This window comes from Scyliorhinus canicula, chromosome 13 (assembly GCF_902713615.1).
Source record: "Scyliorhinus canicula chromosome 13, sScyCan1.1, whole genome shotgun sequence".
NCBI lineage: Eukaryota > Metazoa > Chordata > Chondrichthyes > Carcharhiniformes > Scyliorhinidae > Scyliorhinus > Scyliorhinus canicula.
In genome coordinates, this window is record NC_052158.1 from 7,631,545 (window position 1) to 7,654,513 (window position 22,969).

At 45.6% G+C, this 22,969-nt stretch overlaps 1 protein-coding gene across 5 annotated transcripts in view; it reads right to left on the reverse strand.

The window, feature by feature from the left end:
• Nucleotides 1-17,670, reverse strand: part of LOC119976297 (butyrophilin subfamily 3 member A3-like) — a 33,556-nt gene extending 15,886 nt beyond the window's left edge. For 4 of the 5 annotated variants that reach the window (XM_038816727.1, XM_038816726.1, XM_038816730.1 and 1 more), the window contains exons 1-5: nucleotides 17,518-17,670; nucleotides 15,069-15,220; nucleotides 13,252-13,341; nucleotides 4,239-4,586; nucleotides 2,766-3,050 (exon numbers count right to left, since the gene is read on the reverse strand). In XM_038816727.1, coding sequence (XP_038672655.1) covers nucleotides 2,766-3,050; nucleotides 4,239-4,586; nucleotides 13,252-13,309 — 691 coding nt within the window. In that variant the 5' untranslated portion in view covers nucleotides 13,310-13,341; nucleotides 15,069-15,220; nucleotides 17,518-17,670. The remainder of the gene's footprint in view (nucleotides 1-2,765; nucleotides 3,051-4,238; nucleotides 4,587-13,251; nucleotides 13,342-15,068; nucleotides 15,221-17,517) is intronic. The other variant, XM_038816729.1, reaches the window with a different exon arrangement.
• Nucleotides 17,671-22,969: the final 5,299 nt, after the last annotated feature.

The following is a 22,969-nucleotide window of genomic DNA, read 5'->3' on the forward strand; positions in this document are numbered from 1 at the left end:
GATTTTACCTGTAACCATGGAGGCTTTCATTGGGACCCGCGTCAATTCTGTGAGTTCTCAATGCCATTCCCACCCGACTATCTATCACTGCGGTCGTATCTCTGATGATCTGGGGCAGGACATACCCAGGATACAGTAATGGAGGAGTCAACGTTGACTGAAATATGTGTACTGTGAGTATGATTGCCTCAGGCTGTTGCTTAACTGGTCTTTGGGACAGCATTCCCAGCCATGGTCAAGTCCCAGATGTCAGTGAGGAGGATCTTGCAGAGTCAATGGCTGATGTGAAATTTATTGCTCTCCGTCCCGTTTGCAGATGAGAAATCCATGCAGCTTGTTTTTCCTTTTCTTTTCCAATGGATTTGTGTGATTGAGCAGCTTTTTAGGACACTTTAAGAGGACAATTAAATGTCAGCTTCATTGGTGTAGCGATCCGTACCCTCTCTAGTCTGTGATAGAGTCCAGTCCTACACCAACTTCATTGATGTAGGACTGGAGTCAATCATAGACTGGAGAGTTACGGATAGAAGTCCAATCACAGGCTGAACAGGGTACAGACGGCAGGCCAATCACAGGCTGAACAGGGTACAGCCGGCAGGCCAATCACAGGCTGAACAGGGTACGGACGGCAGGCCAATCACAGGCTGTACAGGGTACGGACGGCAGGCCAATCACAGGCTGAACAGGGTACAGACGGCAGGCCAATCACAGCCTGAACTGGATACTCAGATGGCACCAGCAGTACCAGGGTACCACCCAGCCCAAAGGGTATGCAGCTGGGGGCCTCCAATCCTCCTGGAGACCCCCACAATCGCCGTTCCATCTCACAGAATTTACAGTGCAGAAGGAGGCCATTCGGCCCATCGAGTCTGCACCGGCCCTCGAAAAGAGCACCCTACCTAAGCCCACACCTCCATCCTAGCCCCACACTTCCACCCTATCCCTGTACGCCCACCTTTACCTTTTTCTTTGGACACCAAGGGCAATTTAGCATGGCCAATTCACCTAACCCTGCATGCACATCTTTGGACTGTGGGAGGAAACCGGAGCACCCGGAGGAAACCCACGCAGACACAGGAAGAACGTACAGACTCCGCACAGACAGTGATCCAGTGGGGATTCGAATCTGAGACCCTGGCGCTGTGAAGCCACTGTGCTAACCACTATGTTACCGTGCTGCCCAGTACAAACGGCACTTGCCCGAGGTCTCGGAGATGAAGGGATAGAATCCCAAGGCCTCAGGTACCTCAGGAATCTGCACATTAGAGTCAGGCTTACTGCCTCGTTCTAATATGAAGATTTGCCAAAAACCGATCCCGCCCATTGTGGGCAACGTCTCGCGAGATTGCGTTGACTCTCGGGAGGTGTTGCGCGCCAAGTGGATCCCGGGAGCGGGATCTCCTGGCTTTCACCGGCCACACTGCGCCACGGTGAGATGCTTTTCTGACGCAGCGTGGCCGGAAGATTGCATCCAATTCTGTGGTAAAATGTACAGTGGCCACTTTAAATGAAACATTAGCCATTTTAAATCAATCCACAGATAGCTCCAGCAGAGCCCTTTGGAATTCAAACTCGGCCACGTTTAAATCCCCCCATCAAGGGACAAAAGCAAATTACTACAGATGGTGGAATCTGAAACAAAAAAAATGGACAATTTCAGCAGGTCTGACAGCATTTGTGGAGAGAAAAGGGAGCTAACGGTTTGAGTCTGGATGACGCTTTGTCAAAGTTTTGATAAAGAGTCATCAAGCCTCAAAACGATAGCTCCCTTTTCTCTCCACAGATGCTGTCAGGCCTGCTCAAATTGTCCCGCATTTTCTGTTTTTGACCCATCAAGAGACAATTAGCCCTATTCATATGGTTGAGTAAATCAATCACCATCAAGAGATAATCCTCTATTCATGGATCGATTGTTCGAAATGGACACGGTTACATACAAACAATGCACCAGAAAATGGACCACTGGTGTCCTGCTGGGTGGCCATTAGTAACGCCAATGGGGGGTGCCACTCCCACCCTGTGACCTCATCGTTTGGGGGCCGGAGAACATTCTGGAAAGGCGCGGGGAGGGGTATAAGAATGGAACCCCCCGGACCTCCCAGCAGCGAAGACGCCATGCAGAGGTAATAGAGGTGACTGACCAGGGGCAGAAGGAAGCCAAGGAACTGGAGACTCAGAGAATCAGACCCCCAGCACGACGGAGCTCATTGGCAGGGTAGTATTATGGATCCTGGGGCTGTAATGAGTAGAATAATTTAAGGGTTAATTTAAAGGTAACTGGTGTACTGTTTGTTGAATAAAGTTCTTTTCATTTATGCACTTGCGTTGTCCTTTGTTTGTCTCGTCTATAAAGATACCTGGGTAAAACGTTTGATTAATAAACTGTTCAAAGTGTCTGAAGTTTTACAGACAACAGTTCTTTTCTCCCCTTCCCACACTGTTCCTTCAGTAGTTTCCGGACAAATAGTGACATTCACCTGTATCCCAGGTAACCAATAATACTCAGCCATGCAAAACGTGAATGATCTAGCTCTGAATCTCTATCCAGCGACCACTGTTGCAATATACGCATGTGGCCATTGGGTGAGGACACAACAGGCTCACCTGCAGCATCACAGATAGCACTAGCAAGCCAACCCTTTTGATTTAAATATAAAAAAATATCCCTTGGGTATGCTCCAGATGGGAAACAGTGCCCGTGGATCCACACCCAGTCCGAATTAATTCCCTCAGGAGAGGGGACAGGTTTCTAATTTTGCACCTACCTGATATCTGGACATGGGCCTCTTGTCTTTTCTTCGATAACGGGTTTTCCATGAAACATGAAAACCTGTTTACCGAGTCACTTGTGACATCAATATGACTCTGGACAGTAATAAGGCCTCTGGAGTCCTTTAGGAATTCCCATTCTGACTGTGCTGTTACATCCTGTCCATTCCCATCCTCCCACCGTATCACTGGGTCAGGATACCATCCATCTGATTTACACACAATACGAAGTCCGTCTTTGTTGTTTTCCTCCAGCTGCATCCAAGGCCGGTGTCCAAAACCTGCAATTAGGATTTGATGGAATTCAAACTTTTACTCATGCAAAACTCTTCTGCCACCACCGCCACTTGTGAACCTTGTTTCCCAGACAGGAGTCTGTCTGTGAATCGGATAATGTTTCCTGTTTCCAGCATTCACAATCATCCTGGATTCCTTCATCTTCATTCAATGCCTTCATCAATAACTGCCAAATTAATATCGCCAGTTTCTGTTTTTTTAACCCATCTGGTTCACTAATGTCCTTCAGTGAAGGAAATCTGCCTTCCTTACCTGGTCTGGCCTACATGTGACTCCAGATCCACAGCAAGGTGGTTAACTTTTAACTGCCCCCTGAGATGGCCCAGGGAGACACTCAATTCAAGGGCAATTAGAGGTGAGCAGCAAATACTGGTCAAGCCAGCAACTCCCACATCCCATGAATGATTTTGTAAAAACATCTCCCTCTTCCCTGTTTTGTCTGTACACCAGGTGATACAATCTTATTTCATAATAATAATAGCTTATTGTCACAAGTAGGCTTCAATGAAATTACTGTGAAAAGCCCTAGTCACCACATTCCGGCACCTGTTCAGGGAGGCCGGTACGAGAATTGAACCCGCGCTGCTGTCTTGTTCTGCATTACAAGCCAGCTATTTAGCCCAGTGTGCTAAATCAGCCCCTGAACCTGAAGCAGCATCTGAAGAATGGCATAAATTTTGGGCTTTTGCTGAAGAAAGCAGTTGAAATTTTGAACAAAAATCTGGAACCTTCCTGTAAATTCTTCATGATTTTCATTTTCCAGTAATATAAAACTTGATAATTGTCATTCACGATTTAAAAATGTTGCAACTTGACTATTGTGCCTCATATTCACCAATATGATGAATTCTTAGTTCACAAAGCCATAAGTGGAGATGCCGGCGTTGGACTGGGGTGAGCACAGTAAAAACGTCTTACAGCACCGGGTTAAAGTTGGACTATAGGAGCTGGTTTAGCAGAGTGGGCTAAATAGCTGGCTTGTAAAGCAGACCAAGGCTAGCAGCGTGGGTTCAATCCCTGTACCATCCTCCTCGAACAGGCTCCAGAATGTGGCGACTGGGGGCTTTTCACAGTAACTTCATTTGAAGCCTACTTGTGACAATAAGCGAAATTCATATTTCATTCTTACTTAGTTTACAAAGACTTCATAGTTTACAAAGAGATGGACAAACCTTCAACTTTCAGGTTTAATACTGCTTCAGCGTGGTATGTTTGCGAGTCAATGAAACAGGTGTAGTTTCCTTCATCTGATGTTTTTATTTTCTTCAGTTTGAGAGAGGTTTTTCCATGGAGAAACTGATCTTTAAAAAGTTCCGTCCTCCCTTTATAAGCTTTGTCCTGCACATCAGGTAGATCCTGTCCATTGCTGTATAAATGTACTGGTGAAGCGTAGTCTGATGTAAACCATCGAACCTCCAGGTTATCCAAAGGTTTAACTGGTACCAGTTGGCATTCTAATACAACATCATCACCCACAGTGACTATGATAGGCTTGTTAGGCACCTGAACATGGAATTTCTCTGCAAAATAGACAAACAACTTCACATTTAATCTTCAGGCAGATCATTTGAAAAGGACAGAAATAAAATTCTATTTTCAGTGTAAATAATTCCTTTAAAAGTCATTAAACTGGAAAATATGTTCACAATTATGAAATAAATTAGAACATTAGAACAAACTGTAACTATTCCCTCTTGCGTTCTTTAGGTAAATACTGGCTCTCTTAATCAATTTATATGGATGGAATTTTCTCTTTTTTTTCCTGAGTGACAACTCGGGTGGGAAAAGTGATGCGTAGCCTGCCGGCTGCACTACCAGCTTTTCCTGCTGAATTTTTAAACACGTTGGGAAAATTAAATCCTGGAGGCAAGTCCCACGATGTCATGTTGGCAGGGTGGGCTCTGAATGCGCCTGTCCCAACAGCAACTTCGGCTCCAGGCACCCATTGTAAAAGAAATAAAGATTTTATAAAGGAACAGCCCCACAGACACAGAAGCCAACCCATCCACCAGAGAACCCCCACCCCAAACCTCTGCAACAGAAACCCCCACTGTGCCCCTGGCCAATCATTGGGCATTTTCCGTCAAGACAACATGCTAATCATATTTAAATGAATTTAATGGAGTTCGTGCCACCATCACATCACTGGTGGTGTGTGGGGGGGGGGGAAATCGGGCGCAATCGCGCAGGGAAATCCCGCCAGCGGAAAAGTCATTTTGCGTCTTCCCCGCTCTCCCCTCTATTCGTTCCCACGACAACGGAGACGCGGGAGGAAATCCTGTTCCCTCACCCCCCCAGTAATATGTTGGGTCATAAAGGGTATTCTGATTGTTAATCTTAGAATTACACTTGGAAGAATAGTGCAGTTGTGAAATGTTAGTTAAACATCCCGTCAGGTTATTTTGATATTGTTATGGGCCAGGGTTTAGAGAGCCCCAAAGTGTATCACGGAGTTCACCTGACCCACAATTTTTAATAGATTGTAGTTATGGGCAGCACACGGGCCTACCTTACAGGTGTGATGCAACAGAGATCTAAAGTACTTTCAAATTAAAACAATGTTTATTTATGAAACCAGTTAACATTTTATAAATACACAGTAAACATCTTATCACCTATCAACACTAATCCTCCCCACAGATACAATATTCTATAAGTAAACCTTAATCTTTCCTTATTAATATCCATAAGACAAAAGACCCTTTTTAACACAGAGATTAGGTTTAAATTCACTGCCGAGAGCAGTCAGCACTTTGAAGTCACCCAATTGATTTGGAGACAGTCTTTAGTTTGCAGAGAGAGATCCTTATACAGCTCCTTGCTTTGCCTGTAGCTATCCAGTTCACAAAACAAAACTAAACACACCCTGTAGCAAACAGCCTAAAACGAAAATAAAGCAGACATACAGCCCAGCTCCATCCACACTCTGACATCACTGATAAACACCCATTTCTTAAAGGTACATCCATTACAGATATTTTTATAAACACCCATTTCTTAAATGCTAATTTCTTAAAGGTACTCTCACATGACAATACAGGTATTTAGGAAACTGGGAAGGAAGTGAGGGATCATTGAAACCTTAATTTTAGTAGGCCTTCCATGAGTAGCAACAGGAACCAGGGGGTCTGGGAGATTTCAGGGCGCCTGCAACTACTGAAAGATTTGTACAGAGGAGGGTGGAAAGGAACAAGCCGCGGTTTTCTCACTGTCAACCCAACTCCAGCGATTTCAGGATAAATCAGCTCAGGCGCAAGAGTAGGCCATTCAGCCTTTCGAGCCTGCTCTACTATTCAATAAAATCATCATTGATCTGTTCATTTTGAGTTCCATATCACCAACTACTTGCAATCACCCTGCCCTCTGCTGTCTTCTGAGGCAGAGAGTTCCAAAGTTGCACAACCCGCACAGAAAACATTTTTTCCTCATCTCTGTCCTAAAAGGGCAACCACTAATTTTAAAACACTGCCTCCTAGGACTCTGGTCTCACCCATAAGAGGAAACACCCTTTCAACATAACATTGAAATAATTTTGGCTGATGACACCAGCTGTGAAGCATTTCCCAGGGACAAGAAGCATACATTCAGCTCTATTCCTGGTATTCTGTAATGCAGCAGTTTTACTGCAGGGTGGTGTTGTGCATCAAGTGTATGATCCACTGCAGCTTGCTAGTTTATGGTGAAGAAGGATCCCAGTGTGCAAGTCTCTGCTTCTCCACTCTATTGCCTCCTCATGGTGACACATGACAACGAGTCTCGAAGCTGAATTGAGCAGATCTTGGAGGAACCTTGGACTCCAGAGAGGTGATATGGAGGCCCACTGGTGCGTGGACATGCCTTTGTGTCCCACAAACAGGTGCCAGCCATGGGTATTATTTGACCCAGATCAGGAGAGTCAATGACAATGACTCAAAAGGGGAGTTCGGAGGGCTAAAAGAGGTCATGAAATGTCATTGGCAAGTAGGGTCAAGGAAAATCCAAGGTCTTTTATACATATATAAGGAGCAAGAGGGTTCGGTAGGGAAAATGTAGGCCCACTCAAGTGCAAGGGAGGGAAGATATGCATGGAGTCAGAGGAAATGGGTGAGATTCTTAAATGAGTACTTTCATCAGTATTCACCAAGGAGAGAGACATGACCGATGTTGTGGTTAGGGATGGGTGTGAGAATACTCTCGGATATGTCAGTATAATGAAGGAGGAAGTATTGGATATCTTAAAATGCATTAAGGTAGACAGGTCCCCTGGGCTGGATGGGATAAATCCCAAGTTACTGTGGGAGGCAAGAGAGGAAATAGCTAGGGCCTTAACAGATATCTTTGCACATCTTTGACCATAAGTGAGATTCCAGAGGACCGAAGATTAGCCAATGCTGTCCCTTTGTTTAAGAAGTAGGGATAATCCAGGTAATTATAGACTGGTGAGCCTGACATCAGTGGTAGGTAAATGATCTAGAGGAAAATGTAAATGTTCTGATTAACAAGTTTGCAGATGACACTAAGATAGGTGGAGTTGCAGATAGTGAAGGGGACTGTCAGAGAATACAGCAGAATATATATAGATTGGAGAATTGTGCAGAGAAATGGCAGATGGAGTTCACTCTGGACAAATGAGGAGGTGATGCAGTTTGTAAGATCAAATTCAGGTGTGAATAATGCAATAAATGGCAGAATCCTTAGGAGCATTGGCATACAGAGGGATCTGGGCGTTCAGGTTCATAGTTCCATGAAAGTGGCAATGTAAGTGGATACGGTGGTCAAGAAGGCATACAGCATGCAAGCCTTCATCAGCCGGAGCATTGAGTGCAAGAGTTGGCAGGTCATGTTACAGTTGGATGAAACTTGAGTGAAGCCACATTTGGAAGATTGCGTACAGTTCTGGTTGCCATATTACCGGAGGACGTGGATGCTTAGGAGAGAGGGTAAAGAAGGTTTACCAGGATTGTTCTTTGTCTGGAGTGTGTTAACTCTGAGGAGAGATTGAATAAACTCGGATTGTGTTTGTTGGAAAGACGGAGGCTGAGGGGAGACCGGATTGAGATCTACAAAATTACAAGAGGTATAGAACATAGAACATAGAACAGTACAGCACAGAACAGGCCCTTCGGCCCTCAATGTTGTGCCGAGCCATGATCACCCTACTCAAACCCACGTATCCACCCTATACCCATAACCCAACAACCCCCCCCTTTTTTTTTTTAAATTATTTTTTTTTAAATAAATTTAGAATACCCAATTATTTTTTCCAATTAAGGGGCAATTTAGAGTGGCCAACCTACCTATCCTGCACATCTTTGGGTTGTGGGGGTGAAATCCACGCAGACACGGGGAGAATGTGCAAACTCTACACGGACAGTGACCCAGGGCCGGGATTCGAACCTGGGTCCTCAGCGCCGTAGGCAGCAATGCTAACCACTGTGCCACCGTGCTGCCCCCCAACCCTTAACCTTACTTTTATTAGGACACTACGGGCAATTTAGCATGGCCAATCCACCTAACCCGCACATCTTTGGACTGTGGGAGGAAACCAGAGCACCCGGAGGGAACCCACGCACACAGGGGGAGGACGTGCAGACTCCACACAGACAGTGACCCAGCCGGGAATCGAACCTGAGACCCTGGAGCTGTGAAGCATTTATGCTAACCACCATGCTACCCTGCGGGTGAATAGTCAGAAGCTTTTTCCCAGGGTGGAAGACTCAATTACAAGAGGGCATAGGTTCAAGGTGAGAGGGGGAAAGTTTAGGAGAGGTCAGCATGTGGCACAGTGGTTAGGACTGGGACTGCGGCGCTGAGGACCCGAGTTCGAATCCCGGCCCTGGGTCACTGTCCATGTGGAGTTTGCACATTCTTCCCGTGTCTGCGTGGGTTTCACCCCCACAATCCAAAGATGTGCAGGTTAGATGGATTGGCCACACTAAATTGCCCCTTAATTGGAAAAAAATTATTGGGTACTCTAAATTTCTATAAAAAAAGAAAGTGTTTCACGCAGAGGTGGGGGTGACAGGCATGATAGCAACGTTTAAGATGTATCTTGATAGACACACGAATGGCTGTAGAATAGAGGGATACAGAATGCTTGCGCAATAGGTAGTAGATCTAAATAAGAAATCTGGATTGGCCCAGGCTTAGTTGGCGGAAGGGCCTGTTCCTGTGCTGTCATGGTCTTTGTTCTTCGAGAGGAATCCCGTAGGCCCCTATTGATCCCTTTCAGTAGTGCTAGATTTTACCTTCCAGCAACTCCTGCAATCAAGTGGGCTCTAGTCGTAGGGACCCTTGCCCTTGCTCAGGGTTTTGTTTATAAGTTTAATACACCGGTTTTCACATTCTGTTCAGACAATGCAGCCAGATAGCTGATTATTTGTCCTTCCTCTTACAGGTGAAGAGACAAACATAGGAAGTAGCAGTTTACAAGTCATAAGCCAAACCTGATCGACAGAACGGCTGGGTGCCACAGGTAAGCTCTGACGGTGAGAATGATCACATTCTGTTGGCAAGTCATTGTCCGCCTCAAGCTGGACAGCCCCCAGCCAATAAGGTACCTACCAGGTCCACCTTCCTGTATGGGTGTGTGAGGGTTTGAGATCCTGACAAGCAGGTGGTAGACGAGTAAATGAGGAATAAAATGTGAGGATTCTTTACCTTAGATGCTGGAATGTCAGGTTGGTACCCGGGCACACATGAGGACCTACAGCCAATGTGCGCAAGGTGGTATCAATCAACTATGAGCTACACAAGTTCAACATTGACATTGCTCCTCTTCGAGAGACTAGAAGGGCAGAGACTACATCAATATGCAAGGCCATAGGGGCTGGTTTAGCACAGGGCTAAATCGCTGGCTTCAAAAGCAGACCAAGGCAGGCCAGCAGCGCTGGTTCAATTCCCATATCAGCCTCCCCAAACAGGCGCCGGAATGTGGCGACTAGGGGCTTTTCACAGTAACTTCATTTGAAGCCTACTTGTGACAATAAGCGATTTTCATTTTCATTTCATTTTCATACTTTCAAATGATGGGCTTCACTGTGGCACAGTGGTTAGCACTGCTGCCTCACAGCTCAAGGGTCCCAGGTTTAATTCCGGCCTCGGGTGACTGGCTGTGTGGAGTTTGCGTGTTCTCCCCACAACTGCGTGGGTTTCCTCCGGGTGCTCCGGATTCTTTCCACAGTCCAAAGATGTGCAGATTAGGTGGATTGTCCATGCTAAATTGCCCCTTAGTTTAAAAAAAAGATTAGGTGGGGTTATTGGGCTACAGGGATAGGGTGGAGGCCTAGGGTGGTCTTCTCAAGGGCTAGTGCAGACCCGATGGGCCGAATGGCCTCCTTCGGCACTTTAAATTCTATGATTCTATGTGACAAACCTGCAGCTGACTACCGTGAACATGGGGTGGAATGAACTGTCAACAAACAGTCTGACACAGATAATAGGGATGCCTGCTGTGACTTCTGAACTCATATCTCTTCATGTCTTATCAGAAAGGGATTCTGTTACCATCATCCATGCTTATGCACCAAATTATATGCCAATATCAAAGGCCAGGATTTTCTGGTCTCTCCGCAGATGGGCCCACCATGGGGGATGGGACAAGTTAACCAATTGTACATTGACTCACGGATGGCCCGGAGGATCCTGGGGTGGGAGAATCCTGGCTGAAGATGACTTCTACAATACTCGAGATAATATTAGAGAACATCTGCGGCAAGTATTTCTTAAATACTTTTATGCGATACGAGTATCACTGGCAGAGTCTACATTTGTCCCTGATTGCTTCTTGAACGGATTGCTTGGCCATTTCAGGCAGTCAATAGTCAACCATATGGCTGGGAATCTCATGTAGGCCGTAGGCCCTTATATCCTGCTGCACCATTCAATAATATCAAGACTGATCTGTTTGTATTAAGTTCTACATACCCCAGAAAATCTTTGATTTTCTTGCCAAACAAGAATCTATCGACCTCCGCCGTAAACATACTCAATGACCCGCCCTCCACCGGCTTCTGAGGCAGAGAGTTCCAAAGTCATATAAACCTCAGAAAACAAATTCTCCTTATCTCGGTCCTAAAAGGCTGACCCCTAATTTTAAGAGCCCCCCCCCCCCCCACCCCTCCCCTCCCCCCCACCCTCCCCGAGCACAGTGGCACAGTGGTTAGCACTGCTGCCTCACAGTGTCAGAAACCAGGATTCAATTCCGGCCTTGGGTGATTGTCTGTGTGGAGTTTGCATATTCTCCCCATGTCTGCGTAGGTTTCCTCCGGATGCTCCGGTTTCCTCCCACAGTCCAAAGATGAGCAGGCTAAGTGGATTGGCCATACTGAATTGCCCCATAGAGTTCAAATTATGTGCAGTTTAGGTGGGGTTATGGGTATAGGGCAGGGGAGTCGGCCCAAGTGGGGTTCTCTGTCAGAGGGTTGGTGCAGACCCGATGGGCCAAATGGCCTTCTTCTGCACTGTAGGAATTCTATGATTCTATTTCTGGACAAGGGGAATCATCCTTTCCATTTCCACCTTGTCAAAACCGTTTAGGATCTTACATACTTCAATCAAGTCACCCCTCACTCTCCTGAGCTCCAGTGGAAACTTTGGACTCCTGTCCAACCTTTTCTTAAAAGACAACCAGCTCATTACACGTATCAATCTAGTTAGCCTCCTCCGAACCATCTCTAATAAATTTACATCCTTCCTTAATTAATGACCAAAATTGCACACAATATTCAAGATGTGGACTCACCAATGCCCTGTGTAACTGAAGCATGACAGCCTTACTTTTTTGTTTAATTCCTCTTGTAAAAAAGGATAGTGTTCCATTAGTTATGACAGAAATGGAGAATTAGGAGTACAGAAACATAAACATATAACCAACGAGCAGCCCCATTCAGCCCCTCGAGCAGCCCCATTCAGCCCCTCCAGCAGCCCCATTCAGCCCCTCGAGCAGCCCCCTTCAGCCCCTCCAGCAGCCCCATTCAGCCCCTCGAGCAGCCCCCTTCAGCCCCTCGAGCAGACCCATTCAGCCCCTCCAGCAGCCCCTCAAGCAGTCCCATTCAGCCCCTCGAGCAGCCCCCTTCAGCCCCTCCAGCAGCCCCATTCAGCCCCTCGACCAGCCCCCTTCAGCCTGCTCCACCAATTAATAAGATCAAGGCTCATCTGATCATAACCTCAAATCTGCCTGCCCCCTAAAGCCTGTCACCACCTTGCAAACAAAAAACCTATCCACATCTCTCTCTTAATAATATTCAAAGACTCAGCTTCCACCACCTTTTTAGGAAGAGAGTTCCAAAGACTCTTTGGAAGTGGGCAGCACGGTAGCATGGTGGTTAGCATAAATGCTTCACAGCTCCAGGGTCCCAGGTTCAATTCCCGGCTGGGTCACTGTCTGTGCGGAGTCTGCACGTCCTCCCCGTGTGTGCGTGGGTTTCCTCCAGGTGCTCCGGTTTCCTCCCACAGTCCAAAGATGTGCGGGTTAGGTGGACTGGCCATGCTAAATTGCCCGTAGTGTCCTAAAAAGTAAGGTTAAGGGGGGGGGGGGGGGTTGTTGGGTTATGGGTATAGGGTGGATACGTGGATTTGAGTAGGGTGATCATGGCTCGGCACAACATTGAGGGCCGAAGGGCCTGTTCTGTGCTGTACTGTTCTATATGTCTATGACTCATGACCCTGAGAGAAAAAAAAGGTAGATTGGCTTTTGCTTCTGAAGTAATAGAATTGCAACAATTGTGAGAAGAAATGATGGAAATGTGCAAGAACAGAAAGTGATGAAAATACAGAGGAGATCAATCAGAATGAATGAAGAGAAGGGATAAGTTCTGTTTTTTTTGTGTGGTGTGGACCCTTTGTCATCGCCTTTACTGGTAACGTACTCTATATAGAGTTGTGCACCAAGATGCCAGTGAATGTAAAAAGAAACAGGTTACATGGTGACATCAAGATGAACTTGATGATTGGCCATGATCATAATGAATGGTGGAGCAGGCTCAAAGGGCCGAATGGCCTCCTCCTATTTTCTATGTAAATATTTCTGGCGAGAGAACAGAATGAGATGCAGAAGATGAAGGATAGGTGAGTTTCCTCCACAATCTCATTATTTGGGCCTTGATTTCCAGTTTGTGAAAACTCACACATGAGCTAAGCAGGTGAAGATATTGCTTCAAAAAATAATAATTCCAGTCAGATTACATTGATGATTCCATAACTTACCCAACATTACATTATGAAGACCAAGTAGGAAGAATATACTGAAGCATCTTCCTTTCATCACTGGGAGGAAAATGATTGAAGTTTTTTCACCTGAAAAATATTCCCAGATGTATTTCTTAATGAAACATAACTACAACACTGGAATTAACTTTCTTTCCATTCCATTCCCTGATGTTTTAATTGAGGTTTGACCCATTTGAAATTCATCAATTACTATTTCTTGTCAAAGCAATGGAGACTGGAATTCCAGCCAAATACACTGAGCTGCATTATCCCACAGCATTATTTCAGGGCTGGTATATTTTACTTGCAAGTCCTCCATGTTCTTAGTTATAGTCCTGATAACAAGTTGGTGAAGCAACAATCCTTCCTTAACTCGGTATAGATTTATTCAGAGTGAAATATTACAGGCATTTAAATCCTAACCCAACCACACCCCAATGTCAGTAATCATCTCTTTGTACTTTTCAATCAAATAATCAAGTAAACAAATGGTTCACCCCAAAAAAGTGGCACTTTCATTTCATTGTAAAAGGGGGAAAGAAACACAACTTTTTAAATTAGAATCTCACCGAGTGCTCGTGTAACCATCCAATGTTACAATGTACATACTTAACCTCAATTGATATAATTAACATTCTTAGGTGAACTCATTTTTATTCTATTGTTAGTCACCTTACAAGCTTCCTTTTTTGTGAAAAAGAAAACAAGCCAAACATTCTTCAGTAAAGGAATTTTAACAAATGTTCCAGATAATCACTGCTCAAGAAATATTGTAAAAGCAAAATACTGCAGATGCTGAAGTAAAGAAAAAGAGCTGGAAAAACGCAGCAGGGAGTGGAGAACATTGTGAAATCATCATCGTGTTACACAACAGGGAAGAGTCTGATACATGGGGCGGGATTCTCTGCTTTGCCAGCAGCGCACGCACGCCCGCGGATTTCCCGATGGCATGGCGGTTGCTACATTGGGAAACCCCATTGGCCGGGATGGAGGATCCTGCTGCCAGCAGGGGCATACCGTGCCAGGAAATGGGTCTGGCGGGATGGAGAATCCAGCTCAGGATTCCTGAGGGCTTCACAGGTTAACTGCTGAGAGGATGTTTCCCCTCAAGGGAGAGTCTAGGACCAGAGGACATAGTCACAGAATAAAGGGGGTGCAGATGAGGAGGAATTTCTTCTCGAAGAGAGTTGTCGCAGAGAGCTATGCGGGAAGAGTTCTTGTGTATATTTAAGGCTGAGACAGATAGATTCTTGATCAGTCAGGGAAGCAAGGGTTACGGGGAAAGGGCAGGAAAGTGGACATGAGGAATGTTGGATCAGCCATGTTCCTATTGAATAGCAGAGCACGCTATAACACAGGGGCCAAACGGCCTACTCCTGTTCCTATTTCTTATGCTCATGGTTATCAGATCGCTGGGTTTGAAACAAATGATAAGAACTTATTCTGTCCTTCATAAGATATTGGTGCAAACTCACTTGGAGCACAGCGCAGACAGGTTACTTCATTGTAAGGATATTGTTGCCATTCACAGAGGATCAACAACCATGAATCCAGGCATCAGGAATTTACACTGAGGCAGGGTTGAAAGAGCTGGAGTTGTTTCCTTGCCAACTGGAGAGACTGGGAGGTGGTGTAATTTAACATAAAATTGATTAAATATCATCCAGGCGACAATCCCGCAGTAGTAAAAGGTTTAAGAATTAAGAGGTGAATAGGTATTAGAAAGTTAGAAAGTTAATTTGTAACTTTTTACTTAAAAATTAACAAAAGTACTAGAAGACACAAGGAATAAGGAGCAGGATTAGGTTTCATACCTCCTCAGGCTTTTCTTTGCATTCAAGGGATGTAGGCACGACTGTCCATGCCAGCATTTAGTGTCTATCTCTAATTGTCCTCGAGATGGTGGAGGTGGTGAGATGCCTTCTTGAACTGCTGCAGTCCATGTGGTGTAGGTATACACACAATGCTGTTAGGGAGAGAATTTCAGCATTTGAACCAACAAGAGTGAAGAAGACAGACCATAGGTCATAGGAGCATAAGTAGGCCATTCAGCCCATCAAGTCTGCTCTGCCATTCAATGAGATTATGGCTGATCGGGTGTGATAATCCTCAAATCCATTTTCTCACCTTCTCCCCACAAGCCTTGATTCCCTGACTAATTAAAAATCTGTCTTTCTCAGCCTTGAACACACCCAACGACCCAGCCTCTCTGCAGTACAGAATTCCACAGATTCACTACCCTCTGAAAGAAGAAATTCCTCCTCAACCTAGTCTTAAATGGGCGCCCCCTTACTCTGAGATTATACCCACTGGTCCTAGGCTGTCCCACAAGAGGAAGCAATCTCTCAGCATCTACCCTGTCAAACCCCTTGAGAATCGTCTATGTCTCAATAATGTTGCCTCTCATTCTTCTGAACTCCAGTGAGTACACCTTTAGAACTCTGGGTTGTAATCCATCCGGTCCAGGTGCTGTTGCTTTTCGCGCCACTGTCCCAGCCTTTGCCCTTGGTCTCGTACTGATCTAATATTGTTGCAGTGAGTACAGATGCTCCAACACATCAACAACGAATCTAATTTAATATTGACCCAACAGGTTTAACCAGTCATCCTACGGACCTGAACAGTCAAAAGTTTGATGTCTGTCTATTAATGCGAGTGAACTGCTCTCAGTTGGGTCAGGAACTATAATACACTGCCCCATTTTAGTAGGAGAAATATCATGACATACATTCCTGATCATTATACTGTAAGTGCACAGGCGAGGGACAAGATCAGGCCTGGTCGAGAAGTATGCCAGCATTCAGAGTCAGACATTAATAATGGGCATTTGAGTGAGAAAAGGACAATATTAATTCTTAATTGTTTTGGAAGCAAGATTAGTGAGAGATAGAACCGTCTGTTCCCAAATACACAATTGCCATAAAACTATGTTGTTACTGCAGAGAAGGTGGAAGTGGTGGTGTCATACTGTCAGTGGACTAGTAATTCAGAGACCCAGATGAAATATCAATTCAATAAAAATCTGGAATTGAAAGTTTGATGATGGCCATGAAACTCTCAGCAATTGTCATAATCAGTTCCTTTACGGAAAGAAATCTGCCGACTTTACCTGGCCTGACCTACAGGTGACTCCAGACCCTCTTAACTGCCCTCTGAATGCCACTCAGTTGAAGAACAATTAGGGATGGACAGTAATAATACTGGCTCAGCCAGTGATACCCACATGCCAGCACTACAACACTGTCCTCCACCTTCTCTGCAGTAACAACATGGTTTTATGGTGATCGTATATTTGGGAACACACAGTTCAGTCTTCCTCTCACTAATCTTGCTCCCTACACAATGAATACTGTCCTTTTCTCAGTCAAATGTCCACATCCCATGAATGAATGAAAATAATTTACAGCAGAGAAAATCCACACATCTCTAACCCACCCTGTTTGCTTCATCTCACCCTGTCACCATGTAGCTATCTAGCTTGCTCTTAAATGCATTTATGATTTTGCCTCAATCATTCCATTGGGTAAAGAATTCTACATTCTAACCAGTCTCCGGATAAAGAATGTTCTCCTAAATTCGTTACTGAGCTCATAAATCACTATTTTAAATATATCCCCCGCCCAAGTTCTGGATTCTCCTACAAGTGGAAACAGTCACCCCGACAATGATGTCAAATCCCATCACAATTGTAAAGACCTCCACCAGGTCCATTCACTCTTATTGCCAACAGATAAGGCCTCCAGTTTGTTTGCTTTCTGACTGATGGGATAAAACTACTTTAAACAAACAGGGAAATGGGAGTAGGGGACACTGCAAGAAAATTGGGAGAGGATGTCTGTGGAAAATTCTGTCTAATTCCATGCGCTACAAATCTATCCACGGATGTGTGTCAACAAAAAAAATCTCAATTCTTTCTCTACTCCATCCACATCTAAACCCACACAGTCCAGCAGCAGGGAATTCCACACATTACTGAGCTGGAAAGTTCCTGATGCAAACATAAATCCCAGTACTGGTTCAGGAGAGAAGAGGGAAGGATTCAAATCTCATGGCCCCGACAGAAATCCCATTACGTCTTCCCATTATCCTGAACTCAGCACAAAAACGAACCGCCTTCCCTCCCTCCTTCTCTCTCTCTCTCCCCTCAGAAGCCGACAGGTGGGACACGGCAGCGGCTTTAACACTCACTGATTCCCGGTGAAAGATCCGAAAGTGAACCCTTTATTCCCATTCAACTCTTTGTGAGGCGAAATAGCCACTTACCTGTTCAACACTTTGAGCAGCCACTCCCCATCTCCCGGGGAGAGCGTCCTTACTCAGAACTTCCTGACGGGAACTTGCCCCGGCTCACTGGGTGAGTTTGGAGTTGGGCGGGACTGAGTGAGGTGAGGAAATCCGGGGACCTGGTCCTCTCTGCTTCTTCAAATCCTCTTTTCTGACGAAACTGTAAGCAGACATATCAAAAGAAAAACGGAGCAATCATGCAAGGACAATAGGAAACCAACTAATGCAAAAAAATTGAAACTGGTGAATTGAAATAATGTCATTTGCTTTATCCCCCAGTCCTGCAGTGCCCAGTGCTCTCAGTTCAATCTGAGGACACTGCCCCAGGGGTCACCTGGAAGGGAAACATCAATTGGAGTAAGAAGTCTTACAACACCAGGTTAAAGTCCAACAGGTTTGTTTCAAACACGAGCTTTCGGAGCACGGCTCCTTCTTCAGGTGAATGGAAAGGCTTGTTCCAGAAATGTTAATATCAAACACGAGCTTTCGGAGCACGGCTCCTTCTTCAGGTGAATGGAAAGGCTTGTTCCAGAAATGTTAATATAGACACAGTCAGAGATGCCCCGGAATGCGAGCACCTGCAGGCAATCAAATCATCAAAGATGCAGAGAGAGAGGTAACTCCAGGTTAAAGAGGTGTGAATTGTCCAAAGCCAGTTCAGTCGGTAGGCCTCTGCAAGTCCAGGCTTGTTGGTGGGGGCCGAATGTAATGCGACATGAATCCCAGATCCCGGTTGAGTCCGCATTCATGCGTGCGGAACTTAGCTATAAGTTTTTGCTCAGCAATTTTGCGTTGTCGCGTCTCCTGAAGGCCTCCTTGTAGAATGCTGACCCGGAGATCAGAGGCTGAATGTCCTTGACTGCTGAAGTGTTCCCCAACTGGAAGGGAACAGTCCTGCCTGTTGATAGTCGCACGATGCCCGTTTATTCGTTGTCGCAGTGTCTGCATGGTCTCGCCAATGTACCACGCTTCGGGACATCCGGGCATCGTGCGACTATCAACAGGCAGGAATGTTCCCTTCCAGTTGGGGAACACTTCAGCAGTCAAGGACATTCAGCCTCTGATCTCCGGGTCAGCATTCTACAAGGAGGCCTTCAGGAGACGCGACAACGCAAAATTGCTGAGCAAAAACTTATAGCTAAGTTCCGCACGCATGAATGCGGACTCAACCGGGATCTGGGATTCATGTCGCATTACATTTGGCCCCCACCAACAAGCCTGGACTTGCAGAGGCCTACCGACTGAACTGGCTTTGGACAATTCACACCTCTTTAACCTGGAGTTACCTCTCTCTCTGCATCTTTGATGATTTGATTGCCTGCAGGTGCTCGCATTCCGGGGCATCTCTGACTGTGTCTATATAAACATTTCTGGAACAAGCCTTTCCATTCACCTGAAGAAGGAGCCGTGCTCCGAAAGCTCGTGTTTGAAACAAACCTGTTGGACTTTAACCTGGTGTTGTAAGACTTCTTACTGTGCTCACCCCAGTCCAACGCCGGCATCTCCACATCATCAATTGGAGTGACCACATTCCCAGGCCAAAACCAGGAACTGTAGAGAAACACCAGGCTCTAAGTTCCCTTCTTCACAGAACACGCCCATTTATGTCATTTAACTACATAACGTGACTCTCTTTCCAGGACATTTCATAAAACATAGCTATAAAAAATATTCACCTGAGGAAGGAGCAGTGCTCCAAAAGCTAGCGTTTGAAACAAACATGTTGGACTTTAACCTGGTGTTGTAAGACTTCTTACTGTGCTCACCCCAGTCCAACGCCAGCTTCTCCACATTATAAAAAATACAATTACCAGGGCAACTGGCCATTTGGTGTTCCCTGGGTGGAAAGATGATGTAAACAGTTCCAGTTTGAATAGTTGAGGAGAACATGGACAACCTGACAAAGCGGGCAAGGCAAGTACAACAGTTTTTCCCCCAATCATTTCCAGTGTACATAAATTAGTTTCAGGAAAATAAATATAAATGGTGCAATATTATAACTGACTTGGTGGCATCTGTATTTAGAGCATAAATCTTTCCTCAATCAATGTCTGTCTTTAGAATGTAAATACTTCCTCCGTCAACATCTGTATTTGGAATATGAAACCCTCACCATCAACATCTGTATTTTGAATTAAAATACTTCCTCATCATCAATATCTGTATTTGGAATGTAAATACTTCCTCATCATCAACATCTGTACTTGGAATACAAACTCTTCCTCTCACCAACATCTGGATTTGGGAATGTAAATCTTTCCTCACTGTCAACATCTGTATTTGGAACATAAAACTCTGCATCACCATCAACCTCCAGATTTGGAATGTAAACCATTCCTCACCATCAACATCTGTATTTGGGATGTAAACTCTTCATCAGGAGTGAAAGGGAAATGAGGACAGGATGGATTAGGAAGAGGGGAAAGAGTCAAAACTGAACACTGTGGTTGCTGAAAATAAAACCAAAACAAAACCCAGCACTGCTGAGTCAGCATTTTTACAATGAGAAACCATGTAAAATGGGCAGAGCATTTCCACTTTTGAAGCTAATTGTTGTCTCAGACAGATTCTGCACTGTGTCTCCCACTGGTCAAATGGAGAGAAATTGTGGCAGGTTTTGCTTTTGTGAGCTAATTGGTTACGCAGAGGCAAGTATCTCTCTCAATCATCTGGCGGGTCAGCAACTGATTTGTCTACCTCACTGTTATCTAAGAGTGTCAATGGCCCTGTTGCAATATTTATTCATTTATTTATTAATTTTGAAAAAAATTCCAATTGAGGGGCAATTTAGCATGGCCAATCTACCTACCCTGCACATCTTTGGATTGTGGGGGTGAGACCCACGCAGACACGCGGAGAATGTGCAAACTTCACATGGACAGTGACCCAGGGCCAGGATCGAACCTGGGACCTCGGCGCCGTGAGGCAGCAGTGCTAAGCAATGTGACACCGTGCCGCCCTCAGGTGCCATATTTAAATGCCACCCGAGCGTCCAGACTTCACTCTCTCCAGCTTCAGGAGACCTTTAGATGTGGCTGTCCACAAAAAAGCGAAGGTTGCATCTCACTTCTACCACAATGTGCTCCAGGTTTTGCGCACAGCTGTTCAGAAGCAGAGGGCTGGCTAGAAGAAATACACCTCACCTCTCCAGCCTGGGAGGCCAAAGCAGAGCAGGTCATTGTAGCTGGTATCAGCACCCGCAATGCCTTCCAGTGCGGCAAGAATTTTGATGAATGATATAATCTACTCCGCCAGGGTGAGTTAACCTTTAAATCCTCACAAAATCCTTTCATGGGATGTGGGCATCGCAGAGAAGGCCATCTTTTGTTGCCCATCCCTAATTGCCTTCGAATTGAGTGGCATTTTTTTAAGAGTCAACTACATTGCCGTGGATGTGGAGTTACATATAGGCCAGACCAGGTGAGGACAACAGATTTCCTCTAAAGGCAATTAGCATTAGCAAAATTAGCGGCAATGTTTTTACAACAATGGTTCCATGGTCATCATTAGACATTTATTGAATTCATATTCACCATCTGCCATGGTGGGATTCGAATCCTGGTCCCCAGAGGAATACCCTGGGTCTCTGATTACTAGTCCAGTGACAATTCCATCACTGCGCCCTTATAGGGGCTGGTTTAGCACAGTGGGCTAAAAACTGGTTTGTGATGCAGAACAAGACAGCAGCGCGGGTTCAATTCCCATACCAGTCTCCCCGAACTGGAATGTGGCGACTAGGGACTTTTCACAGTAACTTTATTGAAGCCTACTTGTGACAATAAGCGATTATTATTATTATTACTCATTATGGTATCATGTATTCAAAGGGTTATACTCTGCAGGGATCTCACACAACATTAGTAGGGGACATATATCACCACCGATAGTCTCACGGATATTTTTACATCACCACCATCTTATCTATCATGTTGCGCACACCATCTTGAGCCCCACCTGGGGAGGGCTCTCCACTCACATGGGGGACTGCACGTTTCCCAACCTCTGCCCCATTCTTTCTTATTACGTCTTGTTTGTTCTTCTAATTGCAGACCAAGCTGGCCCACAACTTAAGGGAAACATCCCAGACGAGAGGAGGGACTGCCAACATCACATCCCTCCCCAAATTCGAGGCAGATGCTGGTGAGCTGGCTAGAGAGGACAGGAATCACTCCTTTTAGGAAAGGGGCGATTGGCTAAGTCCAGCAGTTTAGTACGGATAACACCTCCATGAGCTGACTGTCACAGTGAGTGGCATGCAATCTTGTGTTACACCTGCTCATGAGATAAAACCAGGAGATCTAGGCTCACATGGAGGGCCCACGTAATCCCCAGCCACCAGACACATCAGAGGAGAAACCTTAGGAAGCCACTGAGGAAAAAACATCACTGTTCTCACCAGAACCCTCCACCAGCGCAGAGTCATTCGCCTCGGTGGGTCACAGTTATGGATTAGGCTCAGTGTCGCTGGAGAACACCTCACTGACACGTCTCCACAGCAGTTAGAAGCAGGGCCAGCACAGATCTGCTGGACTCTCAGGGCTCCTGGAGATCGGGCACCCGCTCAGTCCAAGTCAGATGATTGCTGATTCAATGCTGGAGGTCCAATAACAGGAGGCACAACATCAGGCAGAGATTTGGCAAACACACAGCAGACTGGTGAGAATGATGGAGGCGCCCATTCATGTTCTCTATGATGTCGTGCTTCAGATATACCAGCACCTTGAGGTCATCATAGAGACCTTAGTCCAGCAGGTCTTGCTAGATCTGCGCTCGATCCTGGTCTCCATGATCACAGACATTTCTGGAATCCATCCGTGGCTAGGTGATGGAGGGCACTTTAACCTTCCCTTAGGTGCCCCTTCTCCTCAAGGATCCACGCCGGGGCCCTCAGGCAGCAATAGGGAGGATGAGCATCAGTCAGACACCAGGGATCCTCCCTCTCAGGATGTCCAAGGATGTCCAGCTATTCAGAACAGCCTCTGCCTGTGACTATATCCACCAGCTGCTTAGGCCAAAGAGGGTGCACTTGCCCCTGAGCAGGTGACCCTTTAGTCATGCTGTTGGGCCACCAGAGGACATCTGCCAAGGTCATCACAGACATCAGGATGTAGCAGTCAGCAAGCTGCCTCTAACTCTGCTCTGGATGTCAGGGATACGCCCAGGTGTCGTGGTAGGGTGAGGAAAATGAAGAAATATTGACCTCATGTTTGCGTCACGAGTGTGCAACCACTAAAAATATTGCGTATCAGTTTATGTTGGTATGGACAGCTTGGTCAACCGAAGGCATGGTGATTGTGTATACGTGAATCTCTTATTTGGAGGTTTAGCCATCCTCCCACTCAGCGATTGTCTCTCTTTCCGAAACTCACATTTATGTGGTGTCAACCACACTGAAGATGCACAGTCGTGTGACATCATGGAGGTGTGTTAC